The 20,902-nt window shown below is 43.6% G+C and overlaps 1 protein-coding gene across 1 annotated transcript in view; it reads right to left on the reverse strand.

Annotated features, from left to right (window-relative positions):
* Positions 1-20,902, reverse strand: part of CALN1 (calneuron 1) — a 142,446-nt gene that overhangs the window by 20,596 nt on the left and 100,948 nt on the right. Inside the window, 1 exon segment of the mRNA XM_033172231.1 lies at positions 12,666-12,809. Within this exon segment, the coding sequence (XP_033028122.1) occupies positions 12,666-12,809 (144 nt within the window).

The following is a 20,902-nucleotide window of genomic DNA, read 5'->3' on the forward strand; positions in this document are numbered from 1 at the left end:
GCTTGCTTGGCAGGGCATGGGACTCTTGATCTCAGGGTCATTGGTTCCAGCACCATATTGGGTGAAAGATTTCTGTATTACAGGGGGTTGGCCTGGAGGTCATAAGTGGTCCCTTCCAGCTCGACAAATTCTATGATTCTAATACAGTAGAAGGGCCAAAAGCCTACCTGAGGCCACATCCACACCTTACATTTAAAGCACTCTTATACCACCACAACGATCATGGCTTCAAACAATCCAGGGAACAGTAGATTCCCGCCCCTCCCCCCAGTCCCCTCACAGAGCTACAATTCCCAGAGTGGTTTAAAAATTGTAGCTCTTAACAACCCATGGAAGAACACAGAGATTAAAAAAAATGTGCTCCAAATAATGACAGAGGTTTGAGATGGAGGGACACTGATCGGGGGGACCACATAGGGTTGCCATGTGTCCTCTTTTTCCAGGATGCGTCCTCTCTTTCATGGGTAGTCATAGCGATCCATAGTGAAAAGCAGAAGTTGGCAAATGTGTCCTCTCTCTCTCTCTCTCTCTCTTTTTTTTTTTTGGTTCTTCAAAGCATGGCAACCCTACGCAGAAGCTAACGCCAAAAAGCTGATATAATAGGACATCCCCCAACTCCCTTCTCAGTATACCAAACTTTGTTTTAAACTGACACCTTCCGGTGTACCTCCCTCCACCCCTGCTTTATCTAAGCTTGTATTAAACCGAAATGCGAGGGAGCAGGAAAATGTAGGGGGTTATAATGGTTTGTTTGCAGAGGGGGGTCAAAAAGGAAGGGGAAACCATGGGCATGGGAGTGAAGGTGAAAGGGGGTTCAAAGGAAGGTTGCAGAATGGAAGAGCAAAAGTACATCAGAAATGGGATGGGGAAATTTAATAGTGAGGTTGGTAGTTGCACGGAGTGGGAGCAGGAAGGATCAATGCATTAATCCAGGAAATTGATGTGGGTGGGTGGGAACAACAAGGTCTTGGCAAACAGAGTGGGGCAGCCCCTGGTCTGCTATAGCTGCAAAGCTAACATCAGTTGAGATCAACTGTTTAAATAACCATCTCAATATGTTTCCAGAGAGAGAGAGAGAGAAAAGTAGCATTATAGACTTGCAAAGGAGTTCATTTTCATCTAATTTTAGTTTCCGTCATACACTTGGTGGAAGGCAAGTTAATAAAATCAACTAGCAATGCCAACTTTGGCCAGTGCATGCACACCCACCCACACACCCCGTCTTGGTTCTGTGTGGTGAGCGGCAGATCAAAATGCCACGAGGAGCAGCAGGGCATTAAGGAGTTTGGACCACACACAACCCATAAACTGTAAGCGATTCAATACGCCACAAAATCGTGTAACAGGCGGCAAAGGTTGCAAATGAGCTCCGCAGCTGTTTGCAGTGTTTTCAGCTATTACATAACATGTCGTTATGGGGGTTATTGTTGCTGAAGGAAAGCAAAATCACAGTCTTGTCCAAACTAGGTTCCGACAGAAGGATACACTTCACAGAGTAAAGTGTTGTGGAGTGGATATTATGTACATAATTGGGATAGTTCTAAAACCCAAGGAGTGTTACAACAACTTGGACCTGTATAGTAGTTTATGCAAGTCACGTGTTTATGACTGTTCCGGTGCAAGCTTTATTAGGCATAGTTCTATCTGTGTTGGTGAATTCTTTTTACTTTACTAGTGGTGAGGGGAAAATAATTTCAACTTGTTAAAGAGGTCCTCTTTTCCACCTTATTACATTATTAATATAAGGTAGGGTGACTCACTTTTGAAGACCCAGCAAAAAGAGATTATTATTATTATTATTTTTTAAATGATAAATAGGGCCACACACAACTGCCTAGGTAAACGAAGGGTCGAGTCTTGGCTGCATCCCATAATAACTGTATCCCATAATAACCGTTACCCATTACAGTCGTACTCGGGTTACAGACGCTTCAGGTTACAGACGCCTCAGGTTACAGACTCCGCTAACCCGAAATAGTACCTCAGGTTAAGAACTTTACTTCAGGATGAGAACAGAAATCACGTGGCGGCAGTGGAAGGCCCCATTAGCTAAAGTGGTACCTCAGGTTAAGAACAGTTTCAGGTTAAGAGCAGACCTCCGGAATGAATTAAGTTCTTAACCCGAGGTACCACTATACTACATAGTTAGTCACTTTATGTAAGACCAGGCTGAGGGATTTTTTTGGCTGCAGCAACTAAATATTTAAATGGCCTCCCCACCCCCCTACCCCATGGTCCAACTTGGACAGGTGTGCAGAACAAGCCACCTGTCAAGTTGTCACAGGGATGACAGCTGAGGTGGTACCACCCGTTTCCCTTCACTATTAGACTTTGTCGTGCATGACACCAGTTGCACACCCACCAAGTATCCCAGAAAAAGTGGGACTACCACATTTTTTTTCACGCAAGATGGCAGCAGCCATTTTGGGTGCTGTGCTCTCACATGCACTCGCGCCGTGTTCTCCCCCCCCCCCCAGCGCTCTTTCAGGGTAATATTGTGGTGCAGGTCATGTGACTTGCCCAGTGCCGGATTTACGTATAAGCTAAACAAGCTATAGTTTAGGGCCCCACTCTCTTGGGGTCCCCCAAAATATTTAAAGGGGGGAAAAACTGGATATACATTTCCAAATATAAGATAAAAAACAAATAAAATAAAACCTACATAGCCTACAGCAACAGTGTTTTGTGCTGTGTATGGACCTATTAGGTCCATAAATTACCATATAGTATATATTCAACACAAAAAACAGTGGCAATTTGTTGTTAACAAAGGACAGTTGGACATATAAAGGGCCCCATTACCTCCAGTAGCTTAAGGCCTCATCAAGCTAAATCCGGCCCTGGACTTGCCCAGGAGTGCACCCCAGTTTTGGAACTGAAAAGGTTGGGTGGGCATGGATTCCCCAAATGGCTTTGTAGGCCAGGTTCCTCACCTCTGCTTCAGATTCTAGGGGAGGGCTCACATGACTGAACATTTCTACATGAAAAACAACAATCACAGACACAGTGGAGGGAGGACACTTCTAGGCCCTCCAGGGGATGCAGAAATGTTGCCCACCCTTGTTCCAAAAGCTATGCCCTGCCTTTCAATTATAATGAGCAAAAACTAAGCTCTCAACTGGGTTTTATTTGTGACCTGGTCTGCAGAAAGGCAGAGCCTCCTATCTTTCAAAGCATCTCTTTCAGAAAGATAGGGAGGACAACCTTCCTCCTTTCTGCACAGGGACATCAAGTCAGATTCTATCTGTCACCTGACACTTTGGATTACCAGCAACTGTGTGTCACGTAAAGTGACAACGCAGTAAAAGACAATTTACACAGTGGCAGATCACTTGAAAATGCAATGATAGAAAGAGAATGTGAGTGATATGCCACAAATAAAGTTAAATGAATTAAGGTGGATGCCGACGCACACCAAATCAATTTGCAACCTGAACAATTACTTCCCGGTTCCTTATTTGTGCATTTGTTTCAGGGGGGCGGCGGCTTTATTTTTCAAAGGACGCCTTCCCACCCTCCATGTGTGGGCTAGAGCACTGTTTCCCAAACTTGAGTCTCCAGCTGCTTTTGGACCACAATTCCCATCATCCCTGACCACTGGTCCTGCTAGCTAGGGATGATGGGAGTTGTAGTCCAAAAACAGCTGGAGACCCAAGTTTGGGAAATCCTGCCCTAGAGCAAGGATTGGCCCAGTTTTTTCTGCATCGTGGAAGATAAAGGTCATCAACAGCTACTAGCTTTGATGGCTATGTTCACCCTCCACTGTCAGAGGCGACATGCTTCTGATATTTTAGTTGCTGGAAACTGACGGAGAGGAATGTGCTGTTTCCTGCTAACACTTCAGAAGCTACATTGATTTTACATTTGTAGAATGTAAACACCCTTCTGAGTAACATCCTTCTTTTTTAGACTATAGAACAGGTCCATATGTCTCTGTGATATTATACAATATTATGCAAACAGGAGGCAGTATGGATTTTCACTTTAAATTCCTGGTGGACTCAGTGGACAGCTTTTTTTCAGCTGCATGTCTGCAACATCTGCTTCTCATAATTAATGATTAACCACATTAGAATACAAACCCAACGTCGTTATACATTACGTCTCATGGAAGTGGTGTTTATTCTGTTTTGCCTTTTGAGGAGTATGAGGATAATATCTGAATGAAATATATGTTTTGCCATCTATACCTGGTGTTTCTATAGCAAAAGGCAGTTAGCAGCAATCAGTTTCTCATGGTGCTCTATTTTGTTTGTTATGGTTTTAAAAATTTGGACAACGTTTATTTTTGAGTACTGGTCACAAAGAGATGGTCGGATGCATGAATTGAATGACTTGTGCTCCAGATATCTGAAGGAGCAGCTCCACCCACACAGAGCTGTTCAGATGTAAAGATCTGCAAGGGAGATCCTGTTAGCAGTCCCACTGCCCTGTGATGTGCAAGGGGCAATTTTGATTGAGGTGACATTGCCTGCGATGGCTTCTAGTTTGCTGAATGCTGCCTTCTTCAAGGTTACCTGTCTCAAGACATTGCAAGCCTCCAGTTGCTGGGTCAACTGCTATAATTTTTGCTCAGGCCTTTGATGGTGGAAAATGAAAGGAAGATTTTTTTTTTTTAAAAAAAATGACCCTCCCCTCAGCAGATCTATTATGTCTGATGGTTGTTCAGTTTTGAATTTTTATCTGTTATGTTGATTCTGTATGTGCCCCATCTCAGGACTGCATGGAGAAGGGCAGGTAATAAACATGTTAAAGAAAGAAATGGAAATTATCTTCTTGCAAACCTTCCTGGGAAACAGATGGCTGAAGGATGACATATACACCAATGAACAAGTGAAACCAGCACCTTGATTTGAGCCTGGATGTGGCAGAATAGTCAGTACAGTTAATATAAAATTAGTCCCAGTCATCTAACCCAACCTGAAGGAGAGCTCATACATCATACTGCAGAACCAAAGGGAGATGAAAGGCAATTCTGTTATGAAACTTCCAATTCCATTACAAAACCTGAAGCACCATAGCTAAGCAGATGTATGAACCTACCAAGCAACACCTGAGGCCAGTGGAAACTGTTTGTCAAAAAACGAATGAGTTGTACTTGGAAATGAGCACAGAGTAATCAGCATGGATTGGTACGTTTGTCACCTACAGCATGCATCCAGCCCTCTGCACTCCCATTAGCTTTTCCTGTTTGCCGAATGGATAGACGCGAATGTTTTGCAATAGAGAATAGCAGCTTTGGTCTCAATTCCTGCTCCTGCCCCCTGCCCGCCCCCCCCCCCCCCCGGCACCAATTCAGTGGGAAATAAATGCACCAATATATCGTGGCACTCATAATCAAAAGATCCTATAATTACCACTATTTAGCAAAATTTAGGTTGAAAAAATGGCTGCAACCCAATGCTTCCCCCCCCCTTATCAATGTTATTCCTACTCAAGAGGTGACCTATTGAAATTAATGGACAAGACTAACTTAGGTCCAATTATTCCAATGGATCTCCTCAGAGTGTAATTAATTTATGATAACTCATTCCGTTCCTCCTTCACCGGCCTAGCTCCCACGATAGACTGAGACCTCCACAGCTACATAGACTAAGCAAGAAAATGAAAGAAGTGAAATAACTGGTCAGAGATTTCTCAGCCAGTGGAGGCTGGTTCATAAAGGCAAATGGGGAGCTGTCCCACCAACTTCAGTCATCTTTCATCCAAGCCCACCTGCCTGCCTTCTTACTCAGGACCGGTGCTAGTGTTTCTTGCGCCCTATGCGAGACCACCTTCTGGCACCCCCTGCCGCCCGCCCGCCACCAAAGCCTCCTTTAGCGGGAGGTGGGGGGTGGTGGAGAGGCAAGCAGCAGTTTCTCCACTGTAGCGGAGAAGCTGCTGCTCGCCCGTCCCGCCGCCCGCCCCCCACCAAAGCCTGCTTTAGCAGGAGCTGGGGGGTGGTGTAGGGGGCAAGCAGCACCTCTCCATTACAGTGGAGAAGCTGCTACTAGCCCCCCCCCCCCGCGCCCAAGCCTGGCTAGCGCCCCCTCCATTTTGGCACCCTAGGCAATTGCCTAGTTGCCTTAATGGATGCGCCGGCCCTGTCCTTACTTTATAACCCATCTGGGGGTGGTCCTGGCTGTCTACTCGTTCCTCCTTAGTCTCAGTGCTGCCCCTGGTAGAACTCAACAGGGAGGAGGATGGGGGGTTGGAACTAGAATGATTTGGCTCTGCCCATCATTGGTTCTCTCCACCTGTCACTGGCTCTGGTTCCACCTATCGTTGGCCGCTCTGTCTTCTGCCCAACCATTTCTAATGGGCACCAGCCACCACTGCTCTCAGCATTTCCTTTACTTTGCTTCTACACACACGTGATATTAGGGGAGTGTGGCGTTTGCCTTTCTAGGGAATACATATAGAAGAAGTAAGTAAGGGGTTAAGTGGCTGGCCCTAGGCTGTCCAATAAACAGAGGGGGGGGGAGGAGCTAGGGGCAGCTGAAGGAGTCAGTTAGAGTTAGAGAGCGGGGAGTTGAGGGGAGTTGATGAAGAGCTGTTGATCGAGGGAGTTGGTTGGTGGGTGGTGGTTGATTGTGAGGGTTGGTGGAGAGGTATAGTGGTGAGCGTAGGCAGGGTTGTAACCATTATCTTAAGTTGTTGAAGTTTTTAAATAAACACTTATTATTTTGTTTAAAATTGCACCCTGACTGTGAAAGTTATTACCAGGGAGGGGATCCTGGTTGGTGGCAGCGAAGCGCGTGGTGGCACAGGGATCAATAGTCCGTCAAACGACCGGGGACCCTGTGTGATCGCCACAAAACTGGTGGCAGCGGCGGGATAAGATCAATACGCCGGCAGGAGACATCAATAAGCCCGTGGAGGGATATTGAAATCGTTGTGCCTGTTCACCACAAAATTGGCAGAAGCAGCTGGGGTTAAACAATACACCTGGAAGGGGAAGGGTAAATCTGTGAAGTGATAACCTAGCCCGGGGGTGTAGTTGTGGGTACCCAAGGACGCTGCAAGGCTAAGATAACAAAAGGAGAAAAGAGAGCTCACAAATCTGTTCTGGCAGGGGGTTTTGACTTGGGGTCCGAGGAAGTAAGCTTAACGGGTAGAGAGAAGACCCATAGCAGAACTTTGAGACCCGAGTCTGGAGAAACCTAGCCAGGGGGAACAGTGCTGAGAGGAGATTTCTCTTATTTTGTTAATTTAACTGTCAATTCTCAATCACACAATATGCCACCTAAAAAGACAAAGAACCCTGTGAGGGAACCAGTTCAAGATAGCTCTGAAGGGGAGGAAAATGGGAATCCTCTGAGGGAAGAGCAGAGCTTAGAAGATGCCACTAATATTTTACCTGAGGCGAGAGAGCCACAAGTTTCTATAGAGTTAGAAAAGTGGAAACTAGAACAACAATATAAATTAGAATTAGAAAAAGAAAGAATTCGAGCTGAGAGGGAAAGTGAGAGCGAAAGAATTCGAGCTGAGAGGGAAAGTGAGAGCGAAAGAATGCAATTTCAGTTGGAAATGAAGAAACTAGAATTAGCAGCAATGGAGAATCAAAACAATAGTAATAACGCCAGTAGTCAAACAACAGGGAAGGTAGATTTAAAGCGATTCCCTGAGTTCAAGGAGAAAGATAGCCCAGAGGCTTTTCTGATATCATTTGAGAGAGCCTGTAAAGATTTCCAAGTGAAGGATGAGGAGAAAATGGTGATCTTAAGGGCTAGAATTAGTGGGGTATTGGCAGAAATATACGCCCAAATGACAGAAGAACAGTCAACAGACTTTGATTTGTTTAAACAATTAATTTATACGAGGTTTGGAATTACCTCAGAACAACTAAGAAAAAAATTCAGGAGTGTGACAAAGTTGAGAGAAGAAACGTATGCTCAGTTGGGGGCAAAAATTACAAATTACCTCAAAAAATGGTTAGAGCAGGAGGGTGCGGATTCAATTCAAAAAATCAGAGAGGTTATTGCGTTGGAGCAATTTTATGCCACCATAACTGGGGAGCTGAAATATCTTGTAAAGGAAAGAAGTCCTAAAACCATCCAGGAGGCAGCAACCCTAGCTGACCAAATTAATGAAATTAGGGACCATGGATTTGATAGTCCAAAATTTGGCGGGAAATTGTGGGGGAACCCCAGAAACCAATTTCAATATGCTAAAGGAAGCTCTTCTCCGGCAATGAAAAAGGGAAACATACCACAGTCAAAAAGCCCAAGTGACGTGGGCCAAACTAACACCCATACCTCTGAGGTAAAAGAAAATAAATCTAATTATACTGGGGGAAGAGATATGAGGTGCTGGTCGTGCAATAAACTGGGCCACAGAAGCTTTGAATGTAAGACTGGTGAACAAGTTAAATCTGGGAGCACAAACACTCAAAAACACTCTTATTGTATCCACTCAGTAGGGCAGGGTGAGGCTAAGCAGGTTGCCACGGAAACCGAAGCTCTAGCTAGGCCTGAGACAGAGGAGATTCCTGAGGCCTCAGTAATACACTGCTACTTGATTAAACAGAATGATTTGCTCTTGAGAAAGTCAGGAGAAAATATTTGGATTGAAAACAAAAAATATTTAGGGTTAAAAGATACCGGATCCCAAATCACAATTGTTCATCCTGAGATAATCAATCCCGAGAGAGTAATTCCAGGAAAAACTATAGGATTAAAAGGAATCGCCAAAGAGCCAGTTAGACTCCAAATGGCTGAGGTAAACATTAAGTTACATGACTGGAGTGGAAAGTGGCAAGTGGCCATTTCAGAGGAAATCCCCACTGCGGTGCTTATCGGTTGGGATCTCCTGGAGCATGTACAGAGTGCGTTTGTTATTACCCGCTCCAAGGGGGGCCAACTGTCAACTGATACTGAGGGAAGCGAAACAGTTGCCAATGAGGGCAGGACTCAGAGTCCTCAAGTTGAAACTTTGAGTGAGCCAGGCTTCCTAATACCTTTTAAAACTACTCAAAAGACTAATTTCTCTCAGGAACAAAAGAATGACATAGGACTAAACAGCTGTTTTGAGGCAGCAAAATCTACTGTTCCATTAACCCCTGATTGCCCAGAGAGGTTCTGCTTAGAGGAGGGGCTGTTATATCGTGAAGCCCTTAGCACACCTTATAAAGGGGGAGGAGGAAACCGCAGACAACTAGTGGTTCCTCACATGTATAGAGAAAAAATCATAAAGCAAGCCCATAATAGTATTTTTGGGGCACATATGGGGATAACTCGGACCAAACGAAGAGTGGCGCAAAATTTCTATTGGCCAGGCATGGGGAAGCAAATTAGAATGTATTGCCAAGCCTGTGACATTTGCCAGAGGCAGGGATCAGGTCAGGACAAAACCAAGGCAAAACTGTGTCCTTTACCTGTAATCTCCACACCATCCCAGAGGTTAGGACTCGGCTTGGCACAACCCTTGCCTAGAGCAACCAAAAAGGGGAATGAAATGCAACTAGCCTGGGAGGAACCATCCCAAATCGTGTCCAAAATAAATAATGTAAACTACCTTATCCAGCAGGGGGATGAGGGGCGCAAGGTAGTTCACGTAAACATGATTAAGCCTTACCAGAGAACCGAAAGCTGGGCTCTCTATGCTATCCGGGATGACCCAGAAGAAGCAGAAATACCATGCTGGGAAGGGAGAGGGGAGCAAGAATGTAATATAAAAGGAGTTAAGCTAGCCCCTACCTTAACCCATTCACAGCAGGAAGAAATAAGAAACAACCTACAAAAATTTAAAACGATTTTCAGTCATACTCCAAGACTAGCAAAAGGGGTAGTCCATCACACTGACACCGGGATTGCAAAGTCTTGTGATTTCATATTTGTTATGCCGTATGATGAACAGAGTCAGATGTGGTCGCAATGCATAGCCAGAGCCAATGCTCCGTATAGCCACACCATAATGGAATATGAAAAATACATTCACATGGGCATTAATCCAAAGAAGATTGTAATGGGTGTTCCATGGTATGGCTATGATTATACCTGTCTAGGCTCAATTAAGGCCCGTATTTGTTCAATTGCAAAAGTTCCTTTCCAAGGGGCTCCATGCAGTGACGTGACAGGACGTCAGCGCCCATATAAAGTAAACATGGATCTAGTAAACAGTTTTATTTCTGGGATCCTGTGGGATGAGGAACAGGAAGCCCCATATTTAGAATACAAGGTCTTTATATTTGACATTGGGGGGCAGGCCTGGAAAGCTTATGACTGGTCACATATTACCACAGTGGCGATTTGTGAAAAATATGACCCTGAGCTTATGGGTTATGTCCATTCAAGAGGAGTCAGAGTTGTTTTAAAAAGTGACCTATCTGTGAGATCAGTTAGAACAACTATTCAAAGTTATGATAAAACATTCATCAGTTGGAAATATAGAAAGAAAAACATACTGAAAGTTATAGTTGCCAGGGTGTCCCATCAACTTTCTATGAAAGTGAAAGTGTTTCCTACACTAGAGATTGTGTGGTGGGAAGTTGGGTACCCTGCTGCTCATGCAACACAAATAAATGCCCAAGATGAACGTGGTTGCACAGCATTAACGTGGTCACCACATCAAAGACATAAAAAAGTCGTCTTCAAATTGCTTGAAGTGGGAACTGATAATTCAATACAGACCAAAGATGGACTGACAGCAAGGGAAATTGCTAACAGCAATAGGCAATCAGAGCCTTTTAGTCTACTTTCATTAAGTAAACCCGTTTGTCCAAAAAGCTTCAGCAAGCTGACTGAAAAAGCAGCTATCCACAAACTTCTGAAAGCAGTTCCCAATGAATTCAAAAGCCAGACAACCAGTGTTTATGCAGCTTTTGATGACTTGGACACGTTTGTACAAGGCATCGAGCTTCAACACTTAACAGAGATCCTGAAGGAGAGAGAGGGTGATCCAAGAGAGCTTTTGACCCTGAGAAACAAAGACTCTACACAGATTGGAATCCACAATCGTTACAGACGCATCGACTGCAGGGATCACAGTTGGACTGTGTCATATGGCAGGGGAAGACAACTCGCATCCCATCACGTGTGGCAGAGAAAAGACTGGTGCCCAGAGAAAGACACTTCTTGTGGCGGTTAAGGACAATAAGGAGCGTGAAAGGATCCTGGACATCGTTGCAGATGCCTTATTACGAAGACCCGAAGGCAAAGATTAAAATGGACAGTTACAAATTTTCTTGCAGTTAACTAAAGGTTTAATATTGCATGATCTATTGTATATAATGTGGGAAAAAAACAATTATTAAGCCAGTATAAGATGAGGAGTTAAGGTTAGTAAACATAGGAAATGTTTGTTTGAATTAATGTGTCCCGCAGTTTGATCAGGAGTATAACTCTGTGCAGTTATCCCTCCTGAATCAAACTTATTTAAGGGGGGAGGTATGTGGCGTTTGCCTTTCTAGGGAATACATATAGAAGAAGTAAGTAAGGGGTTAAGTGGCTGGCCCTAGGCTGTCCAATAAACAGAGGGGGGGGGAGGAGCTAGGGGCAGCTGAAGGAGTCAGTTAGAGTTAGAGAGCGGGGAGTTGAGGGGAGTTGATGAAGAGCTGTTGATCGAGGGAGTTGGTTGGTGGGTGGTGGTTGATTGTGAGGGTTGGTGGAGAGGTATAGTGGTGAGCGTAGGCAGGGTTGTAACCATTATCTTAAGTTGTTGAAGTTTTTAAATAAACACTTATTATTTTGTTTAAAATTGCACCCTGACTGTGAAAGTTATTACCAGGGAGGGGATCCTGGTTGGTGGCAGCGAAGCGCGTGGTGGCACAGGGATCAATAGTCCGTCAAACGACCGGGGACCCTGTGTGATCGCCACAGGGAGTATTCCACTGTATTCAATGGACTGCTAAAATTTGGGCAGATGGAGGATATGTTCTCTGTGAACATTTATGCAGCTTCATATACTGAACACGGTATATGCAGAGAGAAACTAGAGGACAAATATACTATATAGAAAGGACACCAAATTAAGTCAACTGGAAGCAATAGTTTAATCCATGGGTAGGCAAACTAAGGACCAGGGGCCAGATCCAGCCCAATCGCCTTCTAAATCTGGTCCGCGGACAGTCCGGGAATCAGCATGTTTTTACATGAGTAGAATGTGCCCTTTTATTTAAAATGCATTTCTGGGTTATTTGTGGGGCATAGGAATTTGTTCATTTCCCCCCCCCTCCAAAAATATATATAGTCGTCGTCCCCCCAAGGTTTGAGGGACAGTGGACCGGCCCCCTGCTGAAAAAGTTTGCTGACCTGTGGTTTAATCCTAGATGTGAAGAGTTTCATTGTATGCATGATAAAAGCTTGAGCAGCTTCAGGCATTGTTTCTAGAAGTTTGAACAGACATAAGCATCATGGAGAAAATCATGTTATGCTAATTCTCATCTCACTTCACTCATGGATTTCCTAACCTTGGTGGTTTCCACAAAGCCAGTTGCTTCCCTTGCTATCCACCCCAGAATTCCTTCAACCAGATACCCTCTCCACAAATTATGGAGAACCTAGATCAAGCCAGACCTTCGGACCATCTAGCTCTCCAGGGTTTCAAACAGTGGTCTTTCTCATCTGCACCAGAAGATGGTACCTGGGATTTTCTGCATAGAAATGATGTGAAGAATGCAAAGGAACCACAGTCCCACCCCCACCCCCCGCCAACATAAAACCATGATGAAAGCAAAGAGGACTCACCATCCATGTCAAGGCGCTGCATGATAATTGCCAGTTCCACCTCGCTAGGCATGTATCCCAAGGAGCGCATCGCCATCCCCAGCTCTTGTTTGGAAATGAAGCCATTGCCATCGCGATCCAGCACTCGGAAAGCTTCACGGATTTCTGCAGCGAAGGGAGAGAAATATTGTGCACTGAATTCCTTTAGAATTACTTTTGGAATCAAAAATAAGGCAAGGGGGTTCCCAGGGGTGAAGATCAGAAGAGGGAATCCTCTTTCTTGGTCCACTTCTCTCAAAAGTTCCGGTGGTGTTGGCCAAGAAGACAGCTTTTCGTGTGGCAGTCCCTAAGTTCTGAAATAACCTTCCCACAAAGGTGTTTCTGATTTCTTCACTATATAACTTTTTGGCAAATGCTCAAGACACACCTCTTTGACACCTGAGATGTGTGATTTCAGTGACCACCCAATTCCTGCGACTGTACTCTGTTTTAACTCTTTTTAATTTTTAATTAAAACCTAGACAGCATCTTAAAAAGCAGAGACATCACCTTGCCGACAAAGGTCCGTATAGTTAAAGCTATGGTTTTCCCAGTAGTAATGTATGGAAGTGAGAGCTGGACCACAAAGAAGACTGATCGCCAAAGAATTGATGCTTTTGAATTATGGTGCTAGAGGAGACTCTTGAGAGTCCTAGGGACTGCAACAAGATCAAACTTATCCATCCTTAAAGAAATCAGCCCTGAGTGCTCACTGGAAGGACAGATCCTGAAGTTGAGGCTCCAGTACTTTGACCACCTCATGAGAAGAGAAGACTCCCTGGAAAAGACCCTGATGTTGGGGAAGATGGAGGGCACAAGGAGAAGGGGACGACAGAGGATGAGATGGTTGGACAGTGTTCTCGAAGCGAATAGCATGAGTTTGGCCAAACTGCGGGAGGCAGTGGAGGATAGGGGTGCCTGGCGGGCTCTGGTCCATGGGGTCATGAAGAGTCGGACACGACTGAACGACTGAACAGCAACAATAATTTTGAATTCTCGTTGCGGTGAGGGGTGGGTAATAATAATTATAACAATACTTTCAAGCCAGCAGCTGGTTACAACTAGTGAACACCAGCAGCCTTCAGGGAGCCAATTGAAGGAAGTTTTTTCTAAATGATGAGAGAGTGGGTTGATTGTCCCTGATGATTGGCCATCCTGACTGACAGTGTAGCCCAAAGCATGCAGAGAGCACCAGATTGGGAAATGCTTAAAAGTTGTTCAGAACCACAACAGAAACTCATCTCAAATGCTTGCTACAGATCAGGAAGTCCAAGAGGACGGCAGCATGTTTGGCAAGCAGAGTCAATCTGGAAGTTAACCATGTGCTCAAGGCCATAGGAGGAGGAGGTACACTAAACACATAAGTTGTCAAAATAAATCCCCCATCTTTGATATATAAGACTAATAAAACAGATTGCTTCTCTCTCTTCTCTCTCTCTAGGAAAGGAGATTGGCAACTCTGTGGCAGAACACGCAGATGCAATGGAACAACGAGATGCAATTCAACAGAGCCATATTTCCCGTGGGAGTCAAACCCATACGCTCCCTTGGTTAAGTTCTTAGCTAGGAACAGTGGCACTATTCCATCTCTTGAGTGAGTCGTCGAGATCAAGATGGAAAAGGTTTCACTGGGTGAGAGAGACCAAACACGTTCCAAGAACTTGAAGGTGAATTTTGTACAGCAGGTTGGGTTCAAGGCCTGCTCCCCAGTTGTCCAAATATTATTGGCTTGAACGCACAAATGTGTTCAATGGCTTAATTGTGTATGAATGACCCTCCCACATTTCCCCCCAATCTTTTTTTCAGTACTTACAGGTGAAACTCGAAAAATTAGAATATCGTGAAAAAGTCCATTTATGTAAGCAATTGTTTTCATTAGCTACTGGAGTTTAATATATGAGATAGACTCATGACATGCAAAGCGAGATATGTCAAGCCTTTGTTTGTTACAATTGTGATGATTATGGCGTACAGCTGATGAAAACCCCAAAGTTGAAATTGTTAATTTGGGGTTCTCATCAGCTGTACACCATAATCATCACAATTATAACAAATAAAGGCTTGACATATCTCGCTTTGCGTGTCATGAGTCTATCTCATATGTTAGTTTCACCTTTTAAGTTGAATTACTGAAAGAAATGAACCTTTCCACGATACTCTAATTTTTCGAGTTTCACCTGTATATTTGTTCAGTTCCTCATTAAACAAGTTCTGAAGGCATTGTACAAAAAGGAAACCTTTCGCCATAATACTCACCCACCCCAGAAAGTTGAAAACCCAAACCAGCATAAAACCCAGCATAAAACCCAAATACAAAATGACCAACAGAATAAAGCACAATACAGTGGTACCTCAGGTTACAGACGCTTCAGGTTACAGACTCCGCTAACCCAGAAATAATGCTTCAGGTTAAGAACTTTGCTTCAGGGTAAGAACAGAAAATGTCCTCTGGTGGCGCAGCGGCAGCGGGAGGCCCCATTAGCTAAAGTGGTGCTTCAGGTTAAGAACAGTTTCAGGTTAAGAATGGACCTCTGGAACGAATTAAGTTCTTAACCCAAGGTACCAATGTACTAGTCAAAGGCCTTAAATAACAATTTTAGGTTACATTTTAGTGATTAAGATTTAACGTATATATTTTTAACTGCTGCTATATCTGTATTGTCCCTGTTATACCCAATTGCAAATTCAAATGTATCCCTATCGTGTTTTGTGACTTCCCTGATATTGTATGTGAGCTGGAACTGGTCTGTGACCCAAATTAATAAATTCAGTTGTACTAGTCAAAGTTGTACTAGTCTGACCAAACTGTGGGAGGCAGTGGAAGACAGGAGTGCCTGGCGTGCTCTGGTCCATGGGGTCACGAAGAGTCGGACACGACTAAACGACTAAACAACAACAACCAAGTCAAAGGAGCAAAAAACAGCAAGCAAAGACAGGGACTATGACCACCAAATAAGGGAATGATAAGCATGATGCTCTTTAAAGGCAGAGACAAACAAGGCTTAGCCAGTTGCCATGCAAACGCCCCTTGAAAACTATTGCATAGCTGGTATGAGAGCACCACCAAAACCCCTGGTCTTCTTACATCTGCCCTCCAAACTGCAGACTGAGAAGGGTTTCCCTTGATTGTGATAACATAATCTCTCCTGGAATTCTTCTCAATGTGAACATACCCTGGGTCTTCGGAGACCTTTCCCCAGCCCATCCACTGAGGGGGTCTTGGAGACAAGAGAGAGGGTCTTTTCAATTGTGGCTCCCCCTCTGTGGAAGGCTCTCCCCAGTGAGGTCCACCAGATACATTCTTTGATATCTCTTGGTGCCAAGTAAACACTTATCTCCCTGCTCTCCAGGTTTTCATAGACTAAGGAGGAGGGTTTAGGAAGTACCCACTTCTTCTGGGCTCTGTGAACTGTTCTCCCCCCATTTCATCCTCCTCTTTCCCCTCCTCATCCATTTCTACCTGGCATTCCATGCCTGCACCAGGTGATGCCTTGAGACTCATGACACACATCATAGCCTTGGGCCATCGTCATGTTGCAAAAGAAGCCTGTTCCCTCCTCCATTGCTTCCCCAAGCAATGTCGATCTGAAAGCTACCATGCCTTGAAAAAGCAATTGGAGGTTCCTTTGAGCATTTTCAAGGGAAGCCAAACAATAATGAAAAATTCAAATCAGTGGAGTTCTGGAGCTCTGTCTTCACTCATTAAAACTGCTTATGGGGAACAATTATCTTGCAATCTGGTCGTTATTATTGGCTGTGTGTGTGTGTGTCAATGATTTAGCGCTGTTCTGGTTTGTTTGAGGAGGATCTCAGATTTTCAAAATGCCCTTAGGGAAGCTCCTGTTTAGCTCCACAGCCTGCAAGGGCTTTGATGATTTCCTACCAGGGCTCAGTATCATGTTTAGAGCAGAGAGTGGGCTTGGGTTGAGTCACGGCTGCAGCTTTTAAAGGAGTCTGGCAGAACATGCTCTTCGTGACGGAGTTTAGGCTTCAAAACAGAACCTAGAGATTCGGTCCAATGTTTCTAGTAAACTAGGAACTCTGCTGGCCCAAACAAAAGCATCTCTCTTTTTTCTGTTGTGCTAAGCCTGCCAAGTCTCAGGATATGACCTGAGAGATTTTGTCTCCTTGTGCCATAGGCAAGGGATTTGACTTGTGGGTGCTCTCTGGGGAAGAATCTGGAGCCCAAAGAATGACACAGCAAAATCCACACCAACATATAAAAAGTATAACAGAGGTGAAAATAAAATACAGTGGTAGCTTGGTTCTCAAACGCCTTGGTACTCAAACAACTTGGAACCCAAACACTGCAAAGCTGGAAGTAAGTGTTCCGGTTTGCGAATCTTTTTTGGAACCCGAATGTGCTCCGTTTTGAGTGTTATGCAGTTTTTGCTATTTACCGTATTTTTCGCTCCATAGGACGCTCCGGACCATAGGGCGCACCTCATTTTTAGAGGAGGAAACAACAAAAAAAATATTTTTCTGGTTTTCCTCCTCTAAAAGCCCTGTTTTGTTTTGTTTTTTGTTTTGTTTTTGAGGATCAGCTAAAAGTTTTGCAGCTTTTTTTGCAAAGGGAAAAGCCCTGGGGTTTTGGGGTTGTTGTTTTTTTTGAGGATCAGCTAAAGGTTTTGCTGCTGTTTTTGCAAAGGCAAAAGGCCTTTTTTGAGAATCAGCTAAAAGTTTTGCAGCTTTTTTTGCAAAGGGGGAAAAGCAAAGCTCCTTTTGCAAAGGGGGAAAAGCAAAGAGGAAAAGCCCCATTTTTATGGGGTTTAACTCACATTTCTGAAAAATCTTAAGGAAAGGGAGCCATTTCTACTGTTTTCAGACAGATAATCTAATCAGCCAGTCACATGTCCTGGGGAAACAAACAACCTCCCTCTGCAGCACATTCAACAAAGGAGGGCGGGGCTGAAAGGGAGCCGGGGACTCTTATCTCTCTCCCGATCTCCTGCTGATCAGCTGCTGAGCAGGGTCCTTTCAACACTCCCTTTTCTCTTTGTAAAATAAAAAGCACAATCTGCTTTTGGCCCCTGGGCAATTCAGCTCCAGGGACCACCATTTGCTCCATAAGACGCACAGGTATTTCCCCTTACTTTTTAGGAGGAAAAAAGTGCGTCTTATGGAGCAAAAAATACGGTATTTTGCGTTTTTGTGGCTCTTTTTGTTTTATTTTTCTGACTGTGTGGACCCCAGTTCAGCTACTGAATGATTCATTGTGTGGCTGCAGTACATTGTTTACTGCTTTCATTTTATGGATCAATGGTCTCGTTATTGTTAAATTGCTGTTTTAGGGTCCTTCCAGTACACCTTAGAGACCAACTAAGTTTGTTCTTGGTATGAGCTTTCGTGTGCATGCACACACCAAGAACAAACTTAGTTGGTCTCTAAGGTGCTACTGGAAAGATTTATTTATTTTTTATTTTGTTTTGACTATGGTAGACCAACACGGCTACCTACCTGTAACTGCTGTTTTAGAGGTCGTTTTTAAAAGTCTGGAACGGATTAATCCATTTTGCATTACTTTCTATGGGAAAGCGTGCCTTGGTTTTGGAACACTTTGGTTTTGGAATGGACTTCCGGAACGGATTAAGTTTGGGAACCAAGGTACCGCTGTAAAATAAAATCAGGGCATTTGTGAGTTTAATGATTCACCACAGATAAGGAATTGCTCTTGGCAAGCAGAGACAATTAGGAAGGGCTGTAGCTCGGTGGTTGAACATCTGTTTGCATGCAGAAGATCTCAGGTTCAATCCCCAGAATTTTCAGGTAGGGCTGGGGAAGAACCTTATCTCAAATCTTGGAGAGGCGCTACCAGTCAGCATAAACAGTGCAGACAGCACAGCAGTCCCCACAAAAACATTGAATGCTCTATGTCATTTCCACAGAACGTATTTTGTGAGGAGGCAGTAAAAGTATCACTTCACATGGCCAGTTTCTCTCCAACAGCTATAACTGTAACTATGGCTGGTGGCAAGGGTGGGGAGAGACATAAAACTGGAAGAAAACACTATGTATTATTTACAATGTTTTTCTGGGCCAGGCAGCACTGCCCATCTGTCTAACATCTTTCTTGGACTCCCCTCTCAATGCCGAGAAACAGCAGCAAAACCAGGCTCCGAAACCTTAAGGTTAGCACTCGCCGGACAGATATTTTCCAAATAATATAATGAGCCCCGATTCCAATTGCAATTGCTGAGAAAGAAATTGCTTTCTGCCACACTGCTAGATGCAAACTGGCTCAATCTGCACCACTCAAACTTGAGTACAGATTGATTTTCGTGATCTACTCAGTTTTTGCATTTCCAAATTGTTCCAGTGCAGTTCTTGGCTCAAGCAAAGGAACAGGAAAAATCTGTCAATTGTTGTTTCTCTGAGTTTCTCGTTTTCCAAATCTTAAATTCAGTTCTCAGCATTTCCACCTGAAATTCGCCAACATGTTAGTGTGAATTTCTCCTCACATGCTTTTTTTTAATGCAATTTTGCCTGATATGCACATTTATTTTATTTTATTTTTGCAGATCAGTTCCCTAATATAATGCATTTTTAATATGTTATTTTCACTAATTTATGCCTTTCTGTGTTGGATGCATTGGGATGCAACTCAGCTTGCATGGTAGGCTGACATACCTGCATAGGTAGAGAAGATGGAGAGGAACAGCCAACCTCCCTAAAATGTCCTTCTGCTGACCTACTGATCTCCTTTCAGTGCTACACTTGCTCTCTGCACTGCTGAACTCATTTCCTACTTTGATCTGCTTCATTCCACACCTTGGAAAAAGATACATCTTTGTGTGTTTCTCCCAATTGAAATGAAAGAGCAAGCATGCCTCTTTGCATCTCCTTAGTTAGTTAGAACTGGGATCTTAACCATCAAGTATGTGTTTCCTGCAATAAATGCAGCTTTCTCATTTTCCTAAACCCAGAGCCTCAGTGTGATTATATACGGGGGAAAGTGTGCTGCTCCAATGGAGAACCACTGTCCTGTGCAGCTGTTATGTACTGAGTTGAATAGGATCCAAAATGCAGCAGTCTGATTGGTCCTAGAACAATAGGATTCAGAATGCAGCAGTCTGATTGGTCCGCAGGAGCCACCCAATCCAGCTCCAGTGAATCCGCAACCCGATTGGCATACAGGAGTATCCCGGAATTAGCCAATCACGTGGGGCCCATTGTGTAAATAGTGTATATAAAGCAGACGTTTTGGGGGAACTGCTTTCCTCACTACTATGAGCTGAATAAAGAGCATGAAATTCACACTTGACTCCAAGTATGCTCCGAGTGTGCTGATTCCAATGCCAACATTTTATGCACACACTGCCCCAGTATGATCACAGAATCTTAGAGTTGGAAGGGACCCAAGGGTCATCTAGTCCAACCCCCAATCATTTTTTTTTGTTCACATTACTTGGCCTGAAGAACAGCATTGCACGATTTGCAGTGGTGTGAATTCTGAAGGATAAAGTGTACATAAAAATGTGTATGACCAAAGGACCAGAAATGACCTTCCACGTATGAAACAACAGCCGCCCGGATGCTAATAGCCCAGAGATGGAAAGAAGACAAAGTCCCTACCAGTTAGGAATGGCAAACCAAGCTGATAGACTATGCCGAGATGCCAAAACTGACTGGAGAACTCAGAAACCAAGAGGACAAAAACTTTATAAAAGAATGGGGAAAATTTATAAGTTATTTAGGAGACCACTGTAAGCAGATGGAAACAATGGCAGGATTTTTATTTCATTTGTAGTGCAAAAATAACCATGGATAGTTGGTTTGATATAAAAACTGGAGTATGGATTCAGCAGTAACTGTTTAAAACGGGACCCCATGGAGGGGATGGGGGGGGAGTCCTGAGATTCAGAGGAATCTCTTTATATAGATATACTTTTTCATTCTCTCTTCATAATTTTGTATTTGTAAAACCAATATATATATATATATATATATATATATATATATATATATATATATATATATATATATAAAAAGTGTATGGTGGTGAAAATAACACACCCCTAAAAGTATTACACAATATTTTTCTTTTTGCAAAGCAGTTCCTTCATATACCAGGCAAGAATGTGTATGTAGGAGAAATCTGCAGAAAAAAATGCTGCTGAATTTTCATGAGGACTTTTCTATAATAATAATAATAATAATAATAATAATAATAATAATAATAAATCACAAACTGATGTGGAATGTGGAGAGGAGAACTGAAT

This window comes from Lacerta agilis, chromosome 15 (genome assembly GCF_009819535.1).
Source record: "Lacerta agilis isolate rLacAgi1 chromosome 15, rLacAgi1.pri, whole genome shotgun sequence".
NCBI lineage: Eukaryota > Metazoa > Chordata > Lepidosauria > Squamata > Lacertidae > Lacerta > Lacerta agilis.